Source organism: Myodes glareolus, chromosome 19 (genome assembly GCF_982192425.1).
Source record: "Myodes glareolus chromosome 19, mMyoGla1.1, whole genome shotgun sequence".
Classification (NCBI taxonomy): Eukaryota; Metazoa; Chordata; class Mammalia; order Rodentia; family Cricetidae; genus Myodes; species Myodes glareolus.
This window is the reverse complement of record NC_142044.1, coordinates 62,294,770-62,322,342: the sequence shown is the minus strand read 5'-3', so window position 1 is coordinate 62,322,342 and position 27,573 is coordinate 62,294,770. Positions and strand designations below refer to the sequence as shown.

The window sequence follows — 27,573 nt, the reverse complement described above, 5'->3', positions numbered from 1 at the left end:
TAGAGAAACCCTGTCTCGAAAAACAAACAAAACAAAACAAAACAAAACAAAAACAAACAAAAAAACAGATCAAGAAAAGATGATAGCAGGTAGTGGGTGAAATGGAGCTAGCTGGCGGGAAGTTTAATCTTCTAATTCTTTAAGTCAAACTGATGATGTCACTAGAGAAAAGAGAGTCAGTTGGAATCTGGTGTCTGGCAGTTACCAGATCTGTGGCTGAGCACTGGGTACCCGGGAATCTCCCTGGGCCCTTAACCCCCAAAGCTGCCGATACTGTGTGTTCAGACCTGTGTGCGAGAGACACAGGGCATCTTGGGACTGAGAGAATTATCTGGCATGGAGAAGGACAACCCACCACACTTGGTGACTCCCACATCAGTGAAGGCTATCATCTCAAAGATTGAGGCTGCTCAGCTAATTCGGACTCAGGAGGTAACCCCAGAGATGAGGAAACACCCTTCTATTGATGTCGAGGCTGGGGACTGATCTCATGTTTACACAAGATTCCAGCCTTTGGGCCTTTGGGGGTCCTGGGATACTTGACAACCTGGATTTGCAGAGAGATGAGTTCAGAGTGTCTGCATCCTGTATTTGACTTCTATAAGGGTAGGCTGAGACTAACCACTCCTTAAGGCAGGGCTGTAAGGTAACACCCCCTAGATAAGTGGGCAGGAGGACCCTGGACAGCGCCTGCCTAGTCCCAAAAGGTCCCAAAAGGTCCCAAAAGGTGTGTTGGGGGGGGGTGTAATTTAAAATTCAGATTCTGTATTGACAGACTACTAGATCCCCTAAGCTGTGCCTGGAAACACTTGAAGTGGTGTCCAAAGGCTCAGGTCACCTTGTTTATGAGACTCTGCTGCCGCACTGGCTCAGGCTCCTCCATCTCCACCAAAGTCAGTGCTTGCAAGGAGCAAAATGGGGGTGGTGCACACAGGACAGCCAAGGACACATTCTTGAACCTTTGATCCACAGCGTTTCTTTAGGATTCAGTTTTGGGGGGCTTTGTTTTGTTTTTTGCTTTTTCCCCCTATTTCCTCTGAGTCCTTGTGAAATTGCAAATGTCCCCAGCAAGTTCTGAAATTCTGAAGGTGAGTTCACTATGGACCTCTAGTGCCACTGAGCTTAATAATTAAGATGATGAGGGCTGATGTGCTCTCCGTGTTCCGGGCACAGTTCTAAATACAATACCAGTTCATGCCATTCTCCTAAAAACCTGTGACATTAAGTACTATAATGAGCTCTACTTTGCCAGTGAGAAAACCTGGGATCCAGAGTGTAGCAACTTGTCTGGGGTCATGCTGCTGAAACATGGCCAACAGACCCCAGGATCTACACTCCTAACCTCTGCCATCTGCTGCCCCCCCCCCATATAGGATATTTCCACCCAGCTCTCGGACATCTTGGACAATGTCAATTGTGCCATCAATCGCTTCCAGGAAGAACTGGGATATGATTTAAAAGAAAAGGCAAAACCTCACCAACCAGAGCAAAAAGGCAAGAAGAGATTCATCTTGCTGGAAAAAATTGCCTCCTTCTCCAAAGACGCCAAGGCTAAAGAGAAACACCTGTATGAGATCCTCCGTTGGCTGGGAGACTGGGGTGAGTCCATAGGCTTGGCATGGTCCTGAGAGCTAGTGCTTCCCCCAAATGCTGGTCCCTGCTGGCCCAGGCTTTTCTTTTCTCCACCTAAGTCAGCACTTGTGAGGAAGGGAACGGGAGTGGTGGATATAAGACAGCAAAGAACACATTGTAAAACCTCTTCCCCAGTGATGGTTGCTAGTACTCACATCACAGCAGGTGACCCCCACCCCAGAAGGGCTGCATCAGCTGACATCACAGCAGGTGACTCCCACCCCAGAAGGGCTGCATCAGCTGACATCACAGCAGGTGACCCCCACCCCAGAAGGGCTGCATCAGCTGACATCACAGCAGGTGACCCCCATCCCAGAAGGGCTGTATCAGCTGACATCACAGCGGGTGATCCCATCCCCAGAAAAGCTGCATCAGTCAAGTCTTTTGTTGCTCCAACAAATACCTGAGAGAAAGGACCAAAGGTTCAATTTGACTCCTGGAACCTGAGGTGTCAGTGATGGCCTCTTGACCCTATCACTTTAGGCCCCAGGCCAGCCAGAAGCCATGGTGACAGTGGGATTGTGGCAGAGGAGGCTGCTCCACTCATGTAACCGGGAAGCAGAGAACAGGAAGAGCCCAGGGTCAAGACATACCATTTAAAGGCACACCCCCACTGTCTCCAACTTGGTCCTTATCACTCCCCCGCAGGAGTCCACCTAAATTGTGAATGTATCAATGGAATAATTTACTGATTAGGTCAGAACCCTTGTGTTCTGGTCACTCTGGAAATGCACTCACCCCGAGGTGCATCCCTCAATCCAGTCAGGACCTGTCACCACATACAGGGCTGGGAAGGTGGCCCAGTGAACAAGAACCCGCTGTGCAAACTTGAGGACCTATGTTCAGGCTCCCAGAAGTGATACGAAAGCAGAGAGTGGATGGGGAGCAACCGCTGAGCGAATGAGCCAGAGACCGCCGAGGGTCCAGATGTGAATCTGGGACCTCCACGGGAGTAGGCAGAAACCAAAGATCTCCGCAGGCCCAGGCATGAGTCTGGGACCTCAGAGGGAGTAGGCTTGAGCCAGGACCTCTGTGGGTCCGGGCGTTGTTCTGGTACATCAAAGGGAATAGGCAGGAACCAGAAACCTCTGCGGGTCCCGGTCTGGTCCGAGCTTGAGTCTGGGACCTCTGAGGCAGTAAGCCTGAGCCAGATCCTCTGTGGGTCTTGGCGCACCAGAGCCTGGGAACTTCTAGGGAGTAGATGGGAGTCAGAGACCTTTGTAGAACCAATTCCAAGCCAGGGACCTCTGCAGGAGCGGATCCAGACCAGGATTTATAGAAACAGGTCAAAACTGACAACCTAGGCTAGAGCAGGCCTGAGACAGCAAACTCCAAGGGAGAGGAGCAAAGCCCGGGAGCAGTGAGTGACCTTCAGGAACACCAACAGGAGTGACCAACAGGGTAACTAGAACTGTAACACTGACTGTACCACAAGGAACACCCATATGAGCCTTGGATTTACTGGCACCTAGAAGATTAATCAACAGAATCACTGACAGCCCCAAACATACCTATTAGAGGGAAAGATGAGTAGAAAAGGTAAGAAAACACACAACACCACAAAGAGCAACATGATGCCAGTACAACCTAAAGACCCTACAACAGCAAGACTTGAACAACCAAATACAGATGAAGCAGAAGAAAATGGCCTAAAAAAATAACTTCAGGAGGATGTTTGAAACTCTTAAAAGAGGAAATGAGAAATTCCCTCAAAGAAATGGAGGAAAAGACAAACAAAAAATTGGAAGAAATCAGCAAATCCTTTAAAGAAAACCAAGAAAAAGCAAACATATGAAAGAAACTATTCAAGAGTTGAAAACTTTGCCTAATTAATAAAGAAACTGCTTGACCTGAAAAAAAAAAGAGTTGAAAACTGAAATAGAGACAATAAAGAAAACACAAACCAAGGGAATTACAGAAACAGAAATCATGAGAAAATTATCAGGAACCACAAACACAAGCATAAACAGCAGAACACAAGAGATGGAAGAGAGAATCTCAGGTGCTGAAGATACAATAGAGGAAATAGACTCATCAGTCAAAGAAAATACTAAATCTAACAAAAGCTTAACCCAGAATATCCATGAAATATGGGACACCAAGAAAAGACCTAACCTAAGAATAATAGGTATAGAAGAAGGAGAAGAAGTTCAACTCAAAAGCACAGAAAATATATTTAACAAAATCATAGAAGAAAACTTTCCCAACCTAAAAAAAGACATGCCTATGAAGATACAAGAAGCTTACAGAACGCCAAATAAATTGGACCCCAAAAAGTCTCCTCGCCACATAATAATCAAACCACTAAACATACAGAGTAAAGAAAGAATATTAAGAGATTCAAAGGGAAAAGGCCAAGTAACATATAAAGGCAGACCTATCAGAATTACACCTGACTTCTCATTGGAGACAATGAAAGTCAGAAGGTCCTGGTCAAACGTTATGCAGACATTAAAAGACCATGGATGTCAGCCCAGACTTCCCAGAAAAACTTTAAATCACCATAGAAGGACAAAACAAGATATTCCATGACATTTAAATATTAAAACCAGATTTAATCAATACCTAGTAACAAACACAAAATACTAGCCCTACACAAAATACTAGAAGGAAAACTCCAGCCCAAGGAAGTTAGCTACACCAACAAAAACACAGACAATTGATGGTCTCATAGCAGCAAATCCCAAAGAATGGGAAAATGCACAAATTAACAACACCAACGATGAAAGCTAAATTAACAGGAGATAGCAATCACTGGACATTAATATCACTTAATATATAAATGGACTTAACTCTTACCTATAATAAGGCACAGGCTAACAGATTAGATACAAAAACAGAATTCATCCTTCTTCTGCATACAAGAAGCACACCTTAACTTCAAAGACAGACATAGTCTCAGAGTAAAGGGTTGGGAAAAAATATTCAATCAAGTGGACCTAAGAAACAAGCAGGTATAGCTATCCTAATATCTAACAAAATAGACTTCAAACTTTGTCTCAAAAGAGACAAAGAAGGACATTTCATATTAGTCACAGGAAAAATCCATCAAGAGGAAATCTCAATACTAAAAGTCTATGCCCCAAATACAAGGACACCCTCATATGTAAAAGAAACAGTTCTAAAGCTTAAACCATACATTAAACCCCACACACAAATAGTGGGAGACTTCAACACTCCACTCTCATCACTGGACATGTCGGTCAAACAAAAAAAATGAACAGAGAAATAAGGGAACTAACAGATGTTATGACTCAAATGGACTTAACAAACATCTATAAAATATTCCATCCAAACAAAAAAGAATATACTTTCTTCTCAGCACCTTACGGAACCTTCTCAAAAATTGACCACATACTCGGTAACAAAACAAACCTCAACAAATACAAAAAAAATGGAATAACCCCATGTATCTTATCAGATCACCATGCTTTAAAACTAGAAATCAACAGAAATACTAATTAAGCCCACAAACACATGGAAATTAAATAATGCTCACCTAAATTATCAATGAGTCAAGGAAGAAATAAAGAGAGAAATTAAAGACTTTCTAAAATTCAAGGAAAATGATCACACAATATACCCAAATTTATGGGACACAATGAAAGCAATGTTAAGAGGAAAGTTCATAGCACTAAACGCCTACATAAAGAAGCTGGAAAAATCCCACACTAGTGAATTAACAGAATGTTTAAAAAGTTTAGAACAAAAAGAAGCAAACTGACCCAAGAGAACTAGACGGCAGGAAATAATCAAATTGAGAGCTGAAATCAACAAAATAGAAACAAAGAAAACAATACAAAGAATCAATGAGACAAAGAGTTGGTTCTTTGAGAAAATCAACAAAATAGACAAATCTTTATTCAAACTAATCAAAAGGCAGAGAGAGAATATCCAGATTAACAAAAGCAGAAATGAAAGGGGGACATAACAACAGACATGAAGAAAATAAAGAGAATCATCAGGTCATATTTCAAAAATCTGTACTCCACAAAATTGGAAAACTTAAAGGAAATGGACAACTTTCTGGATAAATATCACTTACCAAAAATTAAATCAAGGCCAGATAAGCAAATTAAACAAACCTATAACTGCCAAAGAAATAGAAGCAGTTATCAAAAGTCTCCCAACCAAAAAAAGCCCAGAACCAGTTGGTTTCAGTTCAGAATTTTACAAGATTTTCAAAGAAGTAATACCAATGTTCCTCAAATTATTCTACACAATAGAAACAGAAGGAACATTGCCAAACTCTTTTTATGAGGCTACAATTACCCTGATACCCAAACCATAGAGAGACATTACTAAGAAAGAGAATTACAGACCAATCTCACTCATGAACATTGATGCAAAAATACTAAATAAAATACTGGCAAATTGAATCCAAGAACCTATCAGAACCATTATCCACCATGATCAAGTTAGCTTCCTCTCAGAAATGTAGGGATGGTTCAACATATGAAAATCTGTCAACATAATCCACCATATAAACAAACAGAAAAATGAAAACCACATGATCATCTTAGTAGTTGCCAAAAAAGCTTTCGATAAAATACAACATCCCTTCATGATAAAGGTCTTGGAGAGAGCAAGGATACAAGGAACATACCTAAACATAATAAAGGCCGTATACAGCAAGCCAACAGCCAACATCAAACTAAATGAAGAGAAACTCCCAGCAATCCCACTGAAATCAAGAACAAGACATGGTTGTCCACTCTCTTCATATCTATTCAATATAGTTCTTGAGGTCTAGAACAATAAGACACCAAAAGGAGATCAAGGGGATACAAATCTGAAAAGAAGTCAAATTCTCATTATTTGCTGATAGTTTACTTAAGTGACCCCAAAAATTCTATCAAGGAACTTCTACAACTTATAAGCACTTTCAGTAATGTAGCAGGATACAAGATTAACTCAAAAAAAATCAGTAGCCCTCCTGTATACAGATGATAAAAGGGCTGAAAAGATCAGAGAAACATCACCCTTCACAATAGCCACAAATAGCATAAAATATCTCGGAGTAACTCTAACCAAACAAGTGGAAGACTTGTATGACAAAAACTTTAAATCTTTGAAGAAAGAAATAAAAGAAGACACCAGAAGTGGAAAGATCTCCCATGCTCTTGGGTAGGTAGAATTAACATAGTAAAAATGACAATCATAGTAAAAATGGCAATCTTACTAAAAGCAATCTACAGATTCAATGCAATGCCCATCAAAATCCAGCAAAATTCTTCACAAACCTCAACTTCATATGGAAAAGCAAAAATCCCAGGATAGCCAAAACAATCCTGGGCAATAAAAGAACTTCGGGAGGCATCACAATCTCTGACTTCAAACTCTACTACAGAACTACAGTACTGAAAACATCCTGGTATTGGCATAAGAACAGACAGGAGGACCAATGGAACCGAATAGACCCGGATATCAATCCACACATCTTCAAACACCTGATTTTTGACAAGGAAGCAAAAAATATCAAATGGAAAAAAGAAAGCATATTTAACAAGTGGTGCTGGCATAACTGGATATCAACATGTAGAAGAATGAAAATAGACCCATATCTATCACCATGCACAAAACTCAGGTCCAAATGGATCAAAGATCTCAACATAAAGCCAGTCACACTGAACCTTATAAAAGAGAAAGTGGGAAGTACACTTGAACATATTGGAACAGGGAACCACTTCCTAAATAGAACCCCAGCAGCACAGACACTGAGAGAAACAATTAATAAATGGGACCTCCTGAGTCTGAAAAGCTTCTGTAAAGCAAAGGACACGGTCAACAAGACAAAACGACAGCCTACAGAATGGGAAAAGATCTTCACTAACCCCACATCAGACAGAGGTCTGATCTCCAAAATATACAAAGAACTCAAGAAATTGGACACCAAAAGATCACATAATCCAATAAAAAAAAATGGAGTACAGACCTAAACAGAGAACTCTCAACAGAGGAATCTAAAATGGCTGAAAGACACTTAAGGAAATGTTCAACATCCTTAGTCATCAGAGAAATGCAAATCAAAACAACTCTGAGATTCCATCCTACACCTGTAAGAATGGCCAAGATCAAAAACACTGATGACAACTTATGCTAGAGAGGTTGTGGAGAAAGGGAACACTTCTGCATTGCTGGTGGGAATGCAAATTGGTACAACCCCTTTGGATGTCAGTGTAGCAATTTCTCAGAAAATTAGGAAACAACCTTTCTCAAGACCCAGTAATACCACTTTTGGGTATATATCCAAAAGAATGCTTAATCATGCCACAAAGACATGTGCTCACCTATGTTCATAGCAGCACTGTTTGTCATAGCCAGAACCTGGAAACAACCTAAATGCCCCTCAACAGAAGAATAGATAAGGAAATGTGGTACATTTACACAATGGAGTACTACACAGCAGAAAAAATAATGACATCTTGAATTTTGCAGGCAAATGGATAGAACTAGAAACCATCGTTTTGAGTGAGGTAAGCCAGACCCAGAAAGACAATTATCAGATGTATTCACTCATAAGTGGTTTTTAAGCATAAAGCAAAGAAAACCAGCCCACAAATCACAATTCCAGAGAACCTAGACAACAATTAGGATTCAAAGAGAGACATACATGGATCTAATCTACATGGGAAGTAGAAAAAGGCAAGATCTCCTGAGTAAATTGGGAGAGGGTTTAAGGGGAGGGGAGAAGGAGGGAGGGGAGCAGAGAAAAATGTAAAGCTCAGTAAAAATAAAAATGATAAAAAATATTTTTCAAAAAAAGCAGAGAGTGGCAGTATGTGCCTATACCCTCGGCACTGGGAAGTGGAGAAAGGTGGGTGGCAGCCAGTCCAGCAGAAAGGGTTACAGTTCCAGGTTCAGCGAGAGGAGACACCCCACGGTACCCTCTGGGCTACACACAGACCCACACAGGCAAGCATAGCTGCCTAGGCTACATTGTAAGATTCTACTTCACGCCAGCAGACAGACAAAAGCACAAAGAAAGTTGTTGATTCTGCTTCACCCACTTCGTGGTCCAGATGTTAGATTGATACAACAGGCATATCTGGGTGGGCCTCACACCTTGACAACAATCTCTCATGTCTACGGCAGGCCTCGGGTCAGTCATTTCATAAGTATTACCCCACTCATCTTTGCCCAACCCTTTTGCAGGAAAGGAAAGCCAAGCTCAAGGAAGTGACCCTCCCAGTAGCTAGTGTACAGTGAAACCAGGCCACCCTCAGGTCTGCCGCCACCCCTGTGCTGTAGGGCTCCGTGGGGGTCCCCAGAGGGCAGACTGGCTCAGCCTGGCCCCCACCCCGTCCAGGTGACAGTCTGACCTATGAGATGAAGGACAGGAGGAATGTGGAGGAAGAGGAAGCCCTGGACGAATGGATCGAGGTGATGGAGAAAGTGCTGCCTCTGTCCCTCATGGCCACCAAAGGAGGCATCGAGTCTCTCGTCTCTCTTTGCTCCACTCTCATTGAAGAACAAAAGAAAAGAACACAAAGTAGGTTCCGGGAGCCCCTAGGAGGCCTGGATGGGGATGGGCTGGATGCCCTCTCAGGGGAAGAGGTCTCAGGGGGATCTTCAGGGTGTGCCCCTCCTCCGTATCACACATGCAGCAGACAGCAGAGGAGGAAGCCAGGGTGCAGAGCTGGGGTGAGCGAGCACACTGGTCACAAAGCTGTTCTGAGTTGCACTGCACAGGCTGATCTCTCAGAGGACCTTGGTTCGATTCCCAGAACCCAGAGAGCAGCTCGCAGCTGTCTGTAACTCCAGTTCCAGGGTGTCTGGTGCCCTCTTCTGGCCTCTACAGGCACTACATGTACATGGTGCACAGACCAAAACACTGATATCTATAAGGTATAAGGGGACTGATATCTATAAGGTATAAGAGGACTGATATCTATAAGGTATAAGGGGACGGCGGCGCACGCCTCTAATCCCAGCACTCAGGAGGCAGAGGCAGGCGGATCTCTGTGAGTTCGAGGCCAGCCTGGTCTAGAGAGCGAGTGCCGGGACAGACTCCAAAGCTACACAAAGAAACCCTATCTTGAAAAACAAACCAACAAAAAGATACAGGTAGGAGTGAGGTGAAAATGGGCTGTTAAGTACTCCCTGGAGCTGTGGCCTCATACAGGTTGGGGGGGGGGGTAAATTTGCAAATTTATAGGCAGAGCTTGAGGAACAACCTTTCCTTCTCCATCCCAGCTGCCAAGCCAGGATTTGCCAAGCTTTGACTGGAAGTTCCTCTGGAGCCTTCCTGACTCTGGATTCTCCGAAGCTGGTCAGTCACCAGCCTGACTAAACCTTGGCATTTTCCTCCTGCCCACACCACACTGGCCCCGGATGACCTCCTCCTGAATTTTGTAGGCGAGAGTCCTGATGCTCAGAGACTTCAGGGGGGGCCACAGGAAAACTGATGGCAGAACCCAGTCCCTTGCTTTGGTTAGCCACACTCGAGAGCATGGCCTTTGGAGTGTGACTTCAACTTGAATCCCACCTCTACCAATTTGGGGCTGTATAGCTTTGGGCTTTTTGTTTTTGTTTTTGTTTTTTTTTTTTTTTTTAAATATTTATTTATTTATTATGTATACAATATGCTGTTTGTGTGTATGCCTGCAGGCCAGAAGAGGGCACCAGACCTCATTACAGATGGTTGTGAGCCACCATGTGGTTGCTGGGAATTGAACTCAGGACCTTTGGAAGAGCAGGCGATACTCTTAACCTCTGAGCCATCTCTCCAGCCCCTTGTTTTTGTTTTTTAAGACAGGGTTTCTCTATGTAGCCTTAGCTGTCCTGGAACTAGTTCTGTAGACCAGGCTGCTCTTGAACTCACAGAGATGCGCCAGAAAAAGTCTGTCTCAAAAGAAACAAAATCAAGTGAAGTTGAATGTACCGGGAGGAAGAAATGGAAAACACAGACTGTCTGTCCCATTGTCTTCACCACGCTGGATTTTGAAGTATAGTTATTTGTATACTTATTTTCTTTTTTTTTAAAAAGTGATTGATTGATTGATTGATTATGTATAAAATATTCTTTCTGCATGTATGCCTGAGGCCAGAAGAGGGCACCCAACCCCATTACAGATGGTTGTGAGTCACCATGTGGTTGCTGGGATTTGAACTCAGGATCTTCGGAAGAGCAGGCAGTGCTCTTAACCACTGAGCCATCTCTCCAGCCCCATACTTATTTTCTTTCAAGAGTATAATTTGTGCAGTTTGTGTGTAGGCCAGAGATTAATACTGGGAGTCTTCCTCAGTTAGTCCCCACCTTATTTTTTGAGATAGTCTTTCACTGAACCAAGAACTTTCCAGTGGGCTGCACTGGTTGACCAGAAAGCCCAGGGACTCCCTGTTATAGTAGGCTGCTTGTTTGTTCCTGGCTGCTCAGCCCTGAAGTAACCACACAGAAACTGTATTTATTAAATAAATGCTTGGCCTATTAGCTCTAGCTTCTTATTGACTAGCTCTTACATCTTAATTTAATCCATTTTTATTAATCTGTGTATCACCACGTAGCTGTGGCCTACCAGCAAGGTTCCAGCTTGTCTGTCCTGGGCTGCAGCTACATGGCTTCTCTTTTTATCTGCCTACTCTCAATATATCTTTTCAAGTCTAGCTGTATTCTGTTAAGCCATTGGCCAAAAGCAGCTACTTTATTAACCCATGGTATACAAAGGGGAATCCCACATCACCTCCCCTTTTCTGTCTAAATGAAAAGGAAGGTTTTAACTTTAACATAGTAAAATTACATATAATAACACAGGTATCAAGCAAGAATTACAGTTACAACATTTATATCTGCTTTACTTTTTATCATAACTAAGGAAACTATAACTATTTGTTCTTTGACTTCATCAAAGACTGCAGAACGATATAATATTACCTAAGTTAATAGGAACTACATTGTAAGCAATTTCCAAAACTCTAGAAACAGAGACATCTCGCTGCCTGGACAGTCACCTAAAGTTCTTCTGTAACATTGCATGCACCCATCTTCAGCCTACTGGCCCATAGTATCCACAGACTTTTCCATGGAAAATTTCAAAGACAGTTCTGCCTACATTGACAGTTTGTCATTCACTTTCTTCTGTATCCTGCGTAATGTCTGGCAGACTCTTTCATGAAGCAGGAACCCTGACAGACCGTCTCACCTTCTTCAGGCAACTTCTGCAGTCATTTTTCTGTGGGTCTTGCATGTCCAGTTTATATAGCATACCATCAAGCAGTTCAGGAAGGAGCAATTTCTTATCCAAATGGCTAAACAACTCCATAAGGAACCTCTTTAGTGCCCATCTTCCTCTTGAAGTTATTGGTGCTGCCAGGAGCAAATATGTTTCATTGGCGTGAAAAGTCCTAAGTTCTTAAAACATTTTAAATGCCATATTCTGAAGGTCTCTGAAAAATTTAAAGACTACTGATAGGGGCTGGAGAGATGGCTCAGTGGTTAAGAGCATTGCCTGCTCTTCCAAAGGTCCTGAGTTCAATTCCCAGCAACCACATGGTTGCTCACAACCATCTGTAATGAGGTCTGCTGCCCTCTTCTGGCCTTCAGGCATACATGCAGAAAAAATATTGTATACATAATAAATAAATAAATATTTAAAAAAACAACAAAAAGGAATACCTATATAACTGAAATATATCTCTATATATCTAGAAAATCTAACTAACACGACTACACACTTAACTATCAGAGATGATTATACTAACCATCATGATGATTATCTACTAACCTGCATTTCTTGATTATACATTACATTCTTAAATGAGCTGCCTAAATATAATACTTTAATCAAGAGCAGAAATATACATACAACAAAATTGACTTTAAATTTATATCAATAAACTAAGATCCATACCAATGCAAAGTATCCAACTCTGTATCATATCCCCCTTTAAATGCAAGCAAACATTTATAAACAATCTTTTAGGAAATTTGGGTGTAGTTCTCTCCAAACTATTTCTTGCTTTTTGTTAGGTGAAACAATTTTTGGGGATGTTTGTGGCAACCTTTCAGGGGGTCTTGGTACATCAAACCACATTAGTCTGGAAGGAATCCATAGGTTTTCATCTTCTGTGGTAACAAAAGAAGAACCTCTTTTCCAAAACAACATATTCTTACACCCATATTTTGAAGCCAAGGCAACTTTAAGATATATATGTTGGTTTAGCTTAGCAGTCTGTACTATGAAGTACCTCTCTGCACTTAGATCCTTCACAGTCAAAAAATTCAAAGAAAACACAATAATATACATAATCCAGACTCTCTATGTATTTTCCATCTTTGTGTGGCTTATTTTTCTTACTCTATTACTTTTTCTACAGGTTTACTCTGTCTCTTTAAAGACTTTATTTTTTTATAACCATTTATTTCCTTTTATAACTGTCTATTTTTTTTCTCTCCCAAGCCTTGTACATTTATCCAACACTGTGACCCATTTAGAGGTCTTTTTTTTTTTTAATCTGAATCTGTCTTTATTGTTGCATCTGTAATTACTTTCTGACCAGAAGCACTTCTTAAAATGCCAAGCTGTGGCCTGGCTAGGACTAAAGCTGCTTTGCCTTTTGGCTCCACCAAGTCCAACATGGTGGAGGTCCATTCACTGCCTCTGAGACTGCCAGGTGTGAGCCACACTCACCACCTCAACTCTGGTAACCAGTTGGCCCATGCTGCCGCCAAGTAACTTGCAGCATGCTTCCCACAAACCCCATTCAAGTGCTCCACCTCCTGGGAAGCACAGCCCAGGAAGCCACCACTTCAAAATCGCACTTTTTTTTTTTCTACTGCTGAATCAGAAAGAACTCTCTCAAAGGAGCTGCAGCATGCCACCAGCAAACAGAGCCCATCCAGGAAAAAAAAAATGCAGCTAAATTTTGGTGGTTTTTGTTTTGTTTTGTTTTTAGTGTCTAGAATTCCTTTCCAAGCCCTCTCCGGTTTTATGTAGATTTAGCGAGCACATGCTGGAGCGCCAATTTGTTGTTGGAGCCACTTGCTTGTCCCCGGTTCCTCAGCCCCAAAATAACCACACAAAAACTGTATTAATTAAATCAATGCTTGGCGTATTAGCTCTAGCTTCTTATTGGCTAGCTCTTATATCTTAATTTAACCCATTTCTGTTCATCTGTGTATCACCACGTGGCTGTGGCTTACCGGCAAGGTTCCATTCAGCATCTGTCTCTGGCGGGGCTTCATGGCTTCTCTTTACCCTGCCTTCTTTCTCCCAGCATTCAGTTTAGTTTTCCCTGCCTAGCTCCGTTCTGCCCTACTATAGGCCCAAAGCAGTTTCTTTATTAATCAATGGTAATCACAGCATACAGAGGGGAATCCTATATCAATTCCTGTCTCTGCCTCTCCAGTAAGAGGGTGATGGATGTGCCTAGCATGCGTTGCTTTTTTATGTTGGTGCTGGGGATCTAAACTTAGGCTCTTGTGCTTACACAGTAAGTCTTTACCAACTGACCATCTCTTCAGCCTGAACCTGATAGAGTAAAACCCTTAAAGGGCAAAAGCTGTATCTTTTTCGTTTGTTTTGTTTTGTATTGTATGTTTTTTTTGAGACAAGGTTTCTCTGTGTAGCTCTGCTGTCCTGGAATTCTCTCTGTAGACCAGGCTGGCCTCGAACTCACAGAGATTAGCTTGTCTCTGCCTCCCAAGTGCTGGATTTAAAGGCATCCACAACCACCAACCAGCATCTTTTTTTTTTTTAGCTCTTGGTATTATTTATTAAGCATTTACTTACTACTTTACTTGGCCTCAAATGTGTGTACTCTAAGTCCTAAGCATTAGAATCTATGGTTGTTCCCATTTTTCCAGCGAGGAAACTAAGGCTCTAAGGAGGCAGGAAATGTACCCAAAGCAAATGGCACAAAATAGATTTGGATCCAAGTGACCTGGTCTCAGAATCCTGACTCCCAGGCTCATACGGCTTTTCTGAACGCCGGCAAGATGCTAAACTGCAAGTGACCTGGTCTCAGAATCCTGACTCCCAGGCTCATATGGCTTATCTGAATGCTGGCAAGATGCTCAGCATCACTAAGCACCATGTGTGCTCTTGCCTCGCATCCAAAGCTAGCCACTGTTTTCTTTGCCAGTGGTGTTTGAGAAGATGCTCCAAGATGATCATTTCACCAGCCCTATACACAGTAACTACCAAGATGGATGATCATGACCAGCCCTGGAGGAGCGGAGATGTATCTATACAGTAACCTGTGCTTACTGTGTCTTCTTGGGATGAAGGTCCAGTGTGACTTCCCCACATAGGCAAAGACGGTTATTAAACAGTAGTGACCTGTGAGTGGCCGTAACAGATGGTCTATACGCACAGTTCAGAGGTATCATACAACGGACAGGAGACCTCTGAGTGGGGCTGAGGGTTTTGAGTCATTGACATTAAGGAGCCAAACAAGGACTTTGAACCTGGAAAGGGGCAAGATTAGAAAAGCAAACTCCTTGTGAGGGGTAGGCTGAACTGAGTGGCGCCTGGCAACCAGTCCAGGCCTTTGAGCTCTGCAGGAGCTGTGTAGCTAGTGGGCCTAAGGCGAGGCCCGAGGCAATCTCAGGCCCTCAGGGTGTCTCCTCACAGCAGCCTTCTGGCTCACACAGCCAGCTCCTTATTCTTTTTTTTTAAATATTTATTTATTTATTATGTATACAATATTCTGTCTGTGTGTATGTCTGCAGACCAGAAGAGGGCACCAGACCTCATTACAGATGTCTGCGAGGTTCCCATGTGGAACAATTCCCATGTGGTTGCTGGAAATTGAACTCAGGACCTTTGGAAGAGCAGGCAATGCTCTTAACCACTGAGCCATCTCTCCAGCCCCCCAGCTCCTTATTCTTGTCTGTCCCAAAGAGGGGTGGGTGAGAAAGAATTCTGGCTGGGCAGGGTCTGGAGAGTCAGTCTACTTCTTTCATAGTGGGCTTGCTGCCGCTATATGGGAGCCTGCTACCTTTTTCCCCTCTATCTTCCAGTGTCCAAACATAACTTCTGGCAGGACTGGCGGGAGAAAATCCCACAAAAGTCCTCGGACCTCCCTGAACCGCTGAGCCCGGAGCAGATGCTCCGAGACAAGAACACTACCTGTACAAATGTCTCAGAGGTGAAGTCCATGCTGCGGGAGCTCCTCGACTCCACCATGTTCAACAAAGGGGAGGTCAAGGCCATCAGGTACATGTCTACTGTGGTAGAGAACCTCAGCAAGGCCTTGATCCTGCAGCACAAGGAGAACAAGAGTCTGGAGATAAAATACAGATGCCTGCAGGGGGAGATGACCAAAGAGCTCAGCAGCCAGAGGCTGTACTTCCAAAAATCCATCCAAGTCCTCGAGAGCAAAAGGGACGCCCTGCTAAAGCAGGTAGAGGTGCTGGGGGGTAAATACCATGACCTCCTCATGATAAAGCATGCCCTGGAATTCCAGCTAAAGACGGTTCAGACTGCTGCTGCTCTAGAAGAACCCGTGAAGGTTTTCATTGATGCCCCAGAACCCCCTGAGAAGGAGACCCTTCCAGAGAAAGGTGTAGCCCTGGAAGAAGCCCACCAGACGCTCAAGGAGGAGGAACAGCTGTTTTCCCCCCTTTCCCCAAGCCGCCTGGCCAAGGCCTGGGATAGCAGCACCACACCGGCACAGCCGCCACTCTCCTCAAGGGGCAAGGATGTGTTCACTGGCCACGCCGGACACCTCGAACCCGTGCTGCTGCACTCAGAGGCCCTCAAGTTCCCTACACGATGGGAAAAACTGGTTGAAGAGGCCCCAGAACGTGAAGGCAAAGACCTGGGGGACCACTTTCAAGAGATGGATGAAGTCCGAAACAAGTCCTATCCGGGGAAGTGTCTGTCCCCAGGGAGCTCCAGGAGGGCGCTTTCGGAGAGCCACACGGAGCGCTGGGAGGAGGAACTCAGCTGGGAGACAAGGAGGCAGCAGTGGCTACAGGAGGAGGAGATGTGGCTCCAGCGGCAAAAGAAGTGGGCCCTGCTGGAGCAGGAGCACCAGGAAAAGGTGCGGCAGTGGGAGGCGGAGGCAGCTGCCAGGCAGCAGTGGCAGAGACTCACCCAGCCAGAAGAGGAGACCGGGAGCCCCAGGAAGTCTTCCGGGGAGCGGAAGGGCAGCTCCGAGAAGATGATCTTCATGACCACCAACCGATGGAGGACCCTGGAGAAGTCAGAACCATCGTCAGCACCTCCCCCATGCAGGGCACAGTCTGCTCGCCAGAGCAGGAGATCCTATTTACCCGTGTCTGCACACACCCAGCAGCCTGGCCAGGGAAACCAGAGGGCTCTGAACTCAGCTGAGCCCATGCAGTCATCACAGACCCGCCAGGCTTCTGCTAAACCCAAGAAATGCGCTTCTTTACCCGTCACTGGCACACCCATCCGAAGGGTGAGCCGGTCCTCTCTGCAGAAAGCCCCAGTAACCTTTAAGGACAAGGTGTACCATATAAACATGGAGGGCCAGTTGAAGAACCTGCAGATCCTGGGTAGTCCGGAATCGGAGCTGGCACTGCCACAGTACTTGCGGAGCAGGGCCCTGGAGGTCACTGCCGTTGCCATGGAGCTGAGCGTCCTCAGACTGCAGTGCCTGTGCAGAAAGTACATCCACTACCGACGCTTCCAGAGCCTCCGGTAGGTGCCCAGCAGACAGCCGGCACCCACCTGGCACCCACGCATACCCACTGCGAAACAGGGTAGAGCCAATGGGCAGGAAAGCCATGCGGGGACTCCCCCAGGTCTCCTAGCAAAGAGGACTAACAAAGACTGTTTAGTACCAGGCCTTGGGCACCACTCGAAGGTGTAAGAGCATCTCTATGTTGTTTTCCTGATAGTGGACTTTCCCTCCAAACCCACTCTTCCCATCTCCAACTTCTAGCTTCCTGCCCTGCACTCAATACCATTTGCTTGACTTTTCCCTTCCAGCCCCGGGTTCCTCCCCTCACCGCCACCTCCCACCGTCCTGCTCCTTCTCGCATACCCATTCCTCTTTTTCCCCTCAAGAATTACCAAAGTGGAGGCCCCTCTCTAGTCAGCCGACTTGAAGGAAAGAGGAACCCCCTCCACCAGCTAAGTCACTTCTCTGTCTTCCCAGACAAGAAGTAATCAAACAAATAGGAGCCATTCGACAAATGAGGGTCACCCACAAGGCCCAGAACCTCTACGTCTTCCTGGAAAACATCGACCGCCAGCAAAGCCTCAGGCTGCAGGCCTGGGCAGGCAAGCAGAAGGACCTGGAGGAGACGCACCGGGAGTGCCTGCATACCATGGTCACCGTGTTCCCTAAGGTGGGCCTCCTGTCCTGCCACCTAGCCAGTGACGGGGTGCAGTCAGTGAGCGGGTGCAGTGTGGGGGCCGTGGGGTGATGGGAAAGGAGAGGGCGTGGGAGAGCCTCTGGGCTGTAGTATGAGGGAAAGCCCCTGTCGACTGTATAAATACAGGGAGCTGTGTGAGAAGGGGGCGCTGAGGCCTGTGCCCTTCAGCGCTGGTTGCCACGCAGGCCTGAGGCACAAAGGGGTCTCTTCCCCCCCCTTGTTGGGGTCAGCTTGGCCCCTGCCTTACAGATTCGTCCTTGTTTTACCGGAGTCCTTCTTCAGGCACTTCCTGACAGAGCAGTGGGGGTAAATAATGAGTAACCACATCTTCTAAAGGTGTCTCTTTTTAAAAACAGTTTTATTTGGAGTGCATGAGTGTCTCTTCCACTCAGGTCAGTAGGCTTTCAGGACAAGCACCTTTTCAACCACCACGCAGGCCTTGAGAGTGTCTTTGCCTAGAATCTGCCCTACTTTTTAGTCGCTAGGCTAGCTCCTATCATGTGCAGTCGAAGCAGGCCTCCCTTCCCCTACTCTGCAGGTAGCATACTGTGTCTTTTGGTTTGGATGCTGCTTCGAGCCCCAAATCATCCTGAGTTCTGCTTCTCTGGGTCCAGCTTATTTTCCTTCTCTCGGCCGGCAGAATCTCTCTGTGCCTTCATTGTTGGACAGGTTCACTGTGCACCTGGTATGGGCCTATTTTTTGGTGACTTTATTGAGCATTTAGTCCACCATTTCAATTTAAAAACTTAAATCCTTTGGTTCTAGCACATTTTCTTTTTTTAATATTTATTTATTTATTCACTTACTTATTTATTATGTATACAATATTCTGTCTGTGTGTCTGCCTGCAGGCCAGAAGAGGGCACCAGATCTCATTACAGATGGTTGTGAGCCACCATGTGGTTGCTGGGAATTGAACTCAGGACCTTTGGAAGAGCAGGCAAGGCTCTTAACCGCTGAGCCATCTCTCCAGCCCCCCTAGCACATTTTCTTAAACTATATAGTAGTTCAGGTGGGATCTGCTGGCCCTGGGGACCCCAGCACAGCTAACCTGTGGCCTGCATGCCCCCAGCAGAGCTATGAATGTGGAGGCCCAAGAGAAATCATAATGCTAATTAAAACATTTAGAGGGCCTCATTGTGTGTGTGTGTGTGTGTGTGTGTGTGTGTGTGTATGTGCGCGCACATGCACATGTGTGTATGTGTGTGTGGTTCTAGAGCGTGACTTTGTCATGTCACAATGTTGTAAGACTGGGCATGCCTATTTGGTTTTACACTTCTCTGGGGGCTTTGTGATAAAAATTGTTAACGTGTTTGTGTGTTTGTTTATGCTGAATTTTATTGTGTATGTTTAGGGAATAGTAGTACATAGAATGAAATAGGATACCTGTTGTAAAACGGTTACTGTAGTAAAATGAATTAACATATCCATTGAAGCAAGACAGATACAGAAAATTATGGGCACATGAGAAGGAAAAAGAGGATTCCAGACCTAGAATCTGACTGAGTCTCAGGCTCAAGATTCCAGTGCAATTAACATTGTGTCCATTCCCGCTGTAAACCTGACCAAAACTCCAGGTGCAGCCATAGTGGCTCTGGCCTGCTTGATCACATTACAATCCCGCCGAGGCCCTGCTGGAGTTGACCTATAATCTCACTTATCCAAAAGGTGGGGGTCCGCGCAACCCTTTGAGATGTAATTTGAGAGTCACCAGAATAATACTCACGGCTAAGGCTAGGACTTAACTGAAACTCTCCCTTGAGAAGCTCGCAGGCTTCCAGGGCCTCTTTCCCTGAGCACCGGTTTGGTTTTTTCTCTTAACTCCCAAGCTTAAAATCTACATTTAAAATGTCTTTTGATAAACTCACTCTCTGAGAAGCCATATTCATGATCGGGTATGTTTTTCTTCTTTTCTTGAATCTCTTTCTTTCCTTTCCTTTCCCTTCTTTTCTTTCTTTTTCTTTTCCCTTCTTCTTCTTCTTCTTCTTTTTTTTTTTCTTTTTCAAGACAAAGTTTCTCTGTGTTGCCCTGGAACTCACTTTGTAGACCAGACTGGCCTTGAACTCAGAGATCTACCTGCCTCTGCCTCCCAAGTGCTGGCATTTTTTTAAGAAAACCCCAACCCTGCTCATACTGGCTAGTCCTGAAATTCCTGTTTGTGAAGAAGACAGGAATCCTGCATTTGCCTAAGCCAAAATTCCTTAAAAATGCAGGTAACTCTTCTGCAGGCTGCCGGGGAAGACAGCACAGAGCTATGCATCTGTCCCCTCATGAGGACATATCATCTCATGTGATGACCCAACTTTCCCTCTGTGGCAAAAGTAACTGTAATCTATCCAGTTGGCAAAAATCCTAAATAGGATCCCCTGTTATTAACTGTAGCCTCATGCTATACTTAACATCTTTTTGTTACTGGAATTTTTAGGGTACAGGCCTGGTCTCTGGCAGCGCTGACAAGCTGGGCTTAATCACCCATCCTTGAGATGCTAATTAAAGAGAAAGTAACAGTGAAAAGCAGAGAGGGGTTTATTGTGACCACACTGCACTGGAAGGATCAGAGAAAGGGTCTCTCGCTGGCCTGGCTGGGGCACTGTCATGGGCTCTAGGTTTAAACAGAGCCGAGAGGTCTGCAGAACTAACTACCCGGTTCTGATCAAGATATGGTCCCAGCCCAAAGCATCAGTGTTTGCCTCCTGCTCTGTCCATTAGCAGTGAAGTCTCCTCCTGGGGAACTCCGGGGCTCTAGGTCTCCCCTGCCCCTTGTATGAGGTTTCTGGGGAATTCTAATTCCTTGGGGACCGTTTTTTCAAGAACCGGATAAAAAGTGGGGCACAAGTGTCCCTCTTTAGAACATCCTGGTCCCTGCGAGGACAATGGCAACCGAGTTATTCATTCACGCTTTCTACTCCGTCCTTGGGTCTACACTTTCCCACTTCCTGGTCTACACCCCAACTTTGGTAACTACTGTTTTATTTTTCACCTCTATATGTTTGAAAGTTTTTTTTTTTTAGATTCCACACAGACTGCCTTTCTGCGTCTGGCCTATTTCTCTTAGCACACAGCACGTTGGAGTAAATCATGGGAGTTCCTCTTTGGAGGGGCTGAACCACACCAGGAAAGAAAGGTGACATGAGATGAGTCAGTGGTGTGGCTCGAAGAGATCCCGTGGACACTGTGGGTGGAGATGGGGACCTGGTTGCAGCCGCCGACACGGTGGGGAAATTCCTAAAGAAGTTGAAAATGGGATCCCCACAGGACCCAGCCGGCCCTCCTCTGGGTTGTTACGGTTTGAGTTTAAAATGTCTCCTGCAGGCTCTTGTTTTGAATTTTCAGCGTCCAGTCTGTGCCACTATTCTGAAAGCCTCAGAGCCTTTTGGAAGTGAGGTCGGCCGAGATGACACGGGTCATTAGAGTTGGACCTTGGAGGTCACACTCACCCCTGTTCTGGTGCAGCTCTCTGCCTTCTGCTCAGCTATGTGAGCAACAGCTCTGATGGACTGAAGTCCCCCTGAAATCAGCAGACAACAGACGTGGTGTGTGCACAAGAGAAATGAAACCATTATAGCAATTCTTTATAACGGGTGAGCATGGAGACAACTCGCTACACCGCTGCACACCCGAGATCCCGGCACTGGGGCGGCTAAGCATAAAATGAAATAGCAAGGGCGGTGCGGTGACTTGGCACACCAGCCTGACAACCTCAGTTTGACCCCTGGAACACACATAGAGGTGGGAAGGAGAGCCAGCTCCGTGAAGCTTCTGAATACCACAAGCCCTCCATGTCACTCAGCGCACACACACATTAATAATTGTAAATAAAGTTTTATAGTGATAGTTTATTTATGTTTTAATAAATAAATCCTGCCTAAAGATCAGAAAGGCAAAGCTAAGCCATGGAGGTCAGGCAGTGGGGGCACACACCTTCAATCTCAGGATTTGGGAGACCGAGGCAGACGGATCTCTGTGAGCTCAAGGCCACCCTGGGCTACACAAGATCAGTGCTGAAACAAATCCAGGTAGTAGTGGCCTATACCTTTAATCCCAGTACTAGGGAGTCACATCTCTAATCCCAGCACAGGGAATATAAAATGGGAGGAGAGAGAGGCTTAGTCTGTTTAAGTCTGTGGTCACCCAACCTTGGTAAAGGTAAGACTTCTCTAGTGGCTTGGCTGCTTTGCTTTTCTGGTTTTCGGGTTGAACCCCAATAGTTGCCTCTTGGTTTTTATTATTCATGCTACAAAGTTTGAAAGGAATATGAAATATTATGGAGGCTTTCCGAACAGGCGAGTGTTTGTGTAAACAGTGTCTGGGTGGAAGGCCACTCTGTGCTTCAAGCCCAGTCTGCGAGTGCTGTCAGGGCTCTGCTGCCTTCAGTTTCCTTTCCTCTCTTTTGTCCATTGTCCAGATTCTTTACAACAAAGGAGGAAGTAGGAACTACCCCAGCAAATAAGAATGAAGGAAACTATCATGTGCTGGGGACCTGGGTTTCTAGTCAAAGGGCCTTAGCCGCTCCTCAACCCAGAGGTCAGCAGGGTCAGTGGCAATCAGGCAAGACTTCCTCCCATGCTAGAGAGGCCTCCCTTCCCATCTTCCTGACACCTTCTGCTGGCTTCTCTAGCTCCAGCAAGAGTGGAGCATCCACCTGAACGTCCCTGTGGTCAACTCTGCCAAGCCAGGGAAAAGCAAGTCCCCTCCAGTCCTTTTCCAGAGAGCCCGGTCCAGTGGTGCCGCCAACAAGCAAGCTCCTCCACCCAAGCAGCACTGGGAAACTGTGCCCCTGCGGTTAGCTGGGTAGGTGTTGGCAGGCTGAGGTGAGAGGGGAGAGGGAGCAGGGGCAGCTAGCCTGTGGAGGCAGCAGCAAGTGAGGACAGACCTCAGTGGCTTCAAGGCCTGTCTGCTCAGCTGCCCTGACCAGCTCTGGGCTCAGATCCAGAGACAGAATGTGTATGATAACACGTGGTTTTGTGGGGATAGCCTGACTAATTCTGAGAAAATACAGGGGAAAAAAACCTATATTTCTACTCTGGGCACATTGACCCAGTATCGACCATTGGTCTGTCTATGTAAATGAGCCTAATTCTTCCCACCGCGAGGCCTCCAAAGGCCACGCTGAGCCTCTGGACAGCCAAGATGCCTCCCGTGAACTCCTACCCCAATGGGACCGGTTCAGAGCTTCAGCCCCAGGGCAAAAGGGTGACATAGAGGCCTGTGCTTGGACCTTGTGGCTCCGCAGCCTCTTTCCGTGTCTGTTTGTCTCTCCTGATACTGTCTGTGCGCTCCCACTCCTAGCCAACAAGAGAGCCAGATGGAAGCCGTATGGAAGACGGATGTGTCCTCTTCAAGTCACCCAATAGAGAAGAAGACCCCCACAAGCCTGCCCTGGGACCAGCTAGGGGGTCACCCAGATATCCCTAGGCTACTGGCCGTGGACGAGCATCCCTCCTACCACAGAAGCTCGATGGCCTTCAAGACTCGGTGAGGAGCCAGGGCGGGTTGTGTAACTTGGAGTCAGGGACACCTGTCCATCAAGGATGCACTGGCTCCACCCAACAGCTCAGGGCCTCTCTGTAAACACCAGTCCTGGACTCAGTTATTGTACCACACCAGAAAAGAACCACTTTTCTGCCTCACCCATTGTCGCGGGTCCTACGACAAAGCTGCCTCAGCCTCTCACAGGACTTTCCGTGGGCCCGAGGTTGCTGTGTGTTTTACCTTCGCACGTGTTCCCAGTTTCACGTGGCTGCTGTGTGTTTTACCTTCGCACGTGTTCCTAGTTTCACATGGCTGCTGTGTGTTTTACCTGCGCACGTGTCCCCAGTTTCACGTGGCTCTCTCACGTGGCTCTCTCACGTGGCTCTCTCACGTGGCTCTCTCAGGTGCCCTCATTGCCTTTGTCCTAGAGAAACAGGCGGAAGGACAAAGAGACTGAGAGAAAACAGGAATTGTGTGATAGACCTCAGACTTGGGCCTGAGTCCTTCTTTGGGGTTTTCATTTCCTGACCACCTCAAAGAACTGCCACTGGGGAAAGCAACTGAGAACCAGGAGTGGGGACACATAGCTATACCCCAGCACTCAGAAGGCCGAGACAGGAGGACCTCCAGGTGAAGGCTAGCCCGGGACAGCAGCAGGGGGAGAGCAGAAGGATTCAGCACCCAGTGGGCTGGCAGAAGGCTTTTCTGGTTAGAGCAGGTTATCCCCTTTGTCTCTCTTGGCTTGAAGACATCGTCACTCAAGGCTCTTTCAAGGGGCCCTTTTCAGGCCCATCTCATCTGCTGCTCGTGGGCCTGACACTACCCCGAGAAAGACCTGTAACAAAGAGAAGCCATTGGGGGATCCTGCTCAGTGACGCCCTCCTCTGGCGGTATCCCCCCCTGCAGGCTCCTTCAGTGTCTTTGCCCAGTCTCTGGGGGCACTTGAGGGCCACCCCTTTGTTCTTTCCACATATAAATGCCTGGATAGACATCCAGTGTACATACTACACTTGACTCTAGGATCTTTCTGCGAATGAGAGCAAATGGTGGTTGGGGTGATGACTTAGTCTGAAATGAGCTTAGATTCCCAGCACCTACATAAGACGCTAGCACGGTAGCACTCGTCAGATAGACAAGCTCCAGGTCCAGAGAGAGACCAGGCCTCAGAATGCAGAGAACACCTGAAGGCACCCAATGTCGCCCTCTGGCCTCCCCATGTGTTCACACACATAACATCCATCCACCCACACACCTACATGAGCGTGGACACCCTCTACACACGCTGAGAAAGAGGTTGATGGGGAAAGAGAGTGCCGTGAACAGCACCCAATGGCAGCTTCCTTTCCTGTCTTTTTCTTTCATCTTTTGCTCACACTCTGTGGTATAATGCAAAATTCTAAGATCCCTTTCATGTCTCAGGCAGAGCAGTTCCACCCACCCCTGAGCCTCCACTGGGATCTCAGCCGCAGGCTGAAGCTCTTATCAAAATATTGTTCCCAGCACAGACAGCTTTCTCTCTTTGTGAGAGAATTTAGGTGAACGCAATTTTCCTCCCGTTCTACAACTCTCCAAGAGTATATTTGACTTACCACAGGCCCAGCACAGAGGCAGGGCCCTGCTTCTAAGTGCATTTGCAGTCCAGGCTGGATCACCTCCCTGTGTCTTTTTATGAGGTTCCTGTGTTGTGCCAAAATGCCAAGATGGTGTCCTTCAAAACCTCGTAGGCCCACCTCGCTGAGGTCTCTGCTTTGTCTGACTAGGAGGGCTCCTGGGCTCTCTGACTGCCAGGATAAGGGTAGCTGTATCTGCACACAATAGCGCCTTGTGCGGAGTGTGAAGCTCAAAGAGCCCTACCCTCCCTCAAGAAGAGCCACCCCTGCACAGGATATGCTGCTCTGGTGCCCACCCAGAGGTCTTGGAGCACAAACTTAGAAGGCTTAGAACCTGGTACCCGAGAAAGAGATTAGATCAGTTGGGGTGATTAAAAAAAATACCAAATAAGATTGGAAGGAGGGGGAGAGGAAATGCCCAGTGAAGCAAGGCAAGATGTAGACTTGAAAGAGGAGAAGCCGAACCCCTAAGATTTGGCAAAAGTGTCATGCTTGGCAGTTCTACATTCACGTCAGGTCTGAGCCCGCTCTGAATCTGACCCCACGCTCTGAGTGGGCCACATGGGCCTTTTCTCAGTGGCTCCCCAACCTGTAACCATATCAGCTCTTTCAGTGCCTCAGCGGTTCAAAGAAAGGAATGCCGGGAACCCTCAGAGGAGCCAGCTGAGCTTGTCCGAAAACTGTCCAGCCAGTCGCTCCCTGGGTCCCCGCAAAGCCAGAAGGACGGGGCAGCTCCACCCTCCACTCCAGCCTCTGCTAGTGAGTCTCCAATGTCTCCTGGGTTACTGAAGACCTCACAGGGACTTGTTCCAAATGCAGGTTCCCAGCTGGGACTTTGAAACCCTGAAGTTGTCCCAAAACTTAGAGAAACACTTTTTTTTCTTTAGTCCCCAAACTGTTAGTTTTTAATAAAATAGAGTTTGGTTCAAAGTCTTCCGTCTCATTGCCGAAAGCCTCTGCCCCCAGCTCATCTTTGGAACTAGGCCCAAGGCCACCTGGCAATATGTCAGGCATCAGTCAGAGGTTTTCCGAGCGGGGTGACTGACTCTGGGAGCCAACAAGCCTGACACACAGCAGGTTAGAAATTCTATTCAATCAAACACAAATCAGTCATATTCCGCTGATTAGTAGGACAGCTCAGAAGAACGAAAGGCATTGTGGTGCATGCCTGTGAGAGCCCAGCACCTGGAAGGCAGGGGCAGGAGGATCAAGAATTCATGGTCATCCTTAACTACAAGGGTAGAAGGACCAGAGACGTGAGGTTCCAAACCTAGATGGTGGAGTTCAGGAGGCCCTCGCCAGCAGCCACGTGTTTGTTCAGTGGAAGCCCTGCTTTACGTTTGCCCATGAACACCTCCCTGCCGACCCTCGCCAACCTGCCTCCTCCCCACTCGGTCTTACTTAGTTCTCTCCATTTACAGCCACAAACGGCCTAGAGACCAGACGTAGCGAACAGCAAATGTTCTAAGTGAACCCATGTCTAGGTTCTCCTCAGGAACAGAGCCCATCTTTGGTTCCAGTTGAGGTTAAAATGAAGGAAAGAGCCAGGTATGCCGGCCCATCCTTTAATCCCAGCACAGGAAGCAAAGGCAAGAGGATCTCTGTGATCACAGGGCTAGCATGAGTTAGGGTTACATAAAGGACAGCCAGGGTTACATAATGAGACCCTGTCTCAAAACAAGACAAACAAACAAAAATTCTGGAAAGAAAAGGGGAACATAGGGTGTGAACGGCTGGCTCTATGAATGCTGTCAGGAGTAAGGTTTTTGCTTTGAACCATAACTTAAGTCAGCAAGGATGCCTGGTCAAACAGAAAGACAACAGCATTCAGATGCAGATCACAGACAGGACAAGCCTGGCAGGAAGAGGCAGTTTCCAGGCTTACTCTTTATGGGAAGCCTCATTAGAATCATACCCAACATATTAAAGTGTATCCATGGCCAGTCTCCGACTGGAATCCCAGGACTTCGGAAGTGCAGGCAGGAGGATCATGAGTTCAGGAATAGCCTGAGTTACATAGTGAAATCCTGTCTTAAAAGAATAATAGAAGGGCTGGAGAGATGGCTCAGAGGTTAAGAGCACTGACTGATCTTCTGGAGGTCCTGAGTTCAATTCCCAGCAACCACATGGTGGCTCACAACCATCTGTAATGAGATCTGGTGCCCTCTTCTGGCCTGTAGAGAAACATGGAGGCTGAACACTGTGTACATAAATAAATAAATAAATAAATAAATAAATAAATAATTTAAAAAATAATAAAAGCCTTTTAAATATTAATATATATATATATTGCTTCATGGGGCCTGGAGAGATGGCTAAGTGATTAAGAGGTCCTGAGTTCAGTTCCCAGCAACCACATGGTGGCTCTAAACCGTCTGTAATGAGATCTGGTGCCCTCTTCTGGACTGCAGGCACACATGCAGACAGACACTGTATACATAATATATTAATAAATCTTTAAATATATATATACATATATATAGCTTCATATTTGAAATTAATTTTGTTTCATTTTGTTTTGTTTTTGGAGACAGGATTTCTCTGTGTAGCCCTGACTGTCCTGGAACT

General features: G+C 46.0%; 1 protein-coding gene across 1 annotated transcript; it reads left to right on the top strand.

The window, feature by feature from the left end:
* Nucleotides 1–200: 200 nt before the first annotated feature.
* Fam186b (family with sequence similarity 186 member B) lies at nt 201–25,935 on the top strand. The gene is made up of 8 exons (XM_087899267.1): nt 201–432; nt 1,374–1,599; nt 8,942–9,124; nt 15,596–17,243; nt 17,704–17,896; nt 22,542–22,714; nt 23,213–23,398; nt 25,610–25,935. The coding sequence occupies exons 1-8, from the start codon at nt 337–339 to the stop codon at nt 25,842–25,844; spliced, it is 2,940 nt and encodes a 979-aa protein (XP_087755393.1). The 5' UTR covers nt 201–336; the 3' UTR covers nt 25,845–25,935.
* Nucleotides 25,936–27,573: the final 1,638 nt, after the last annotated feature.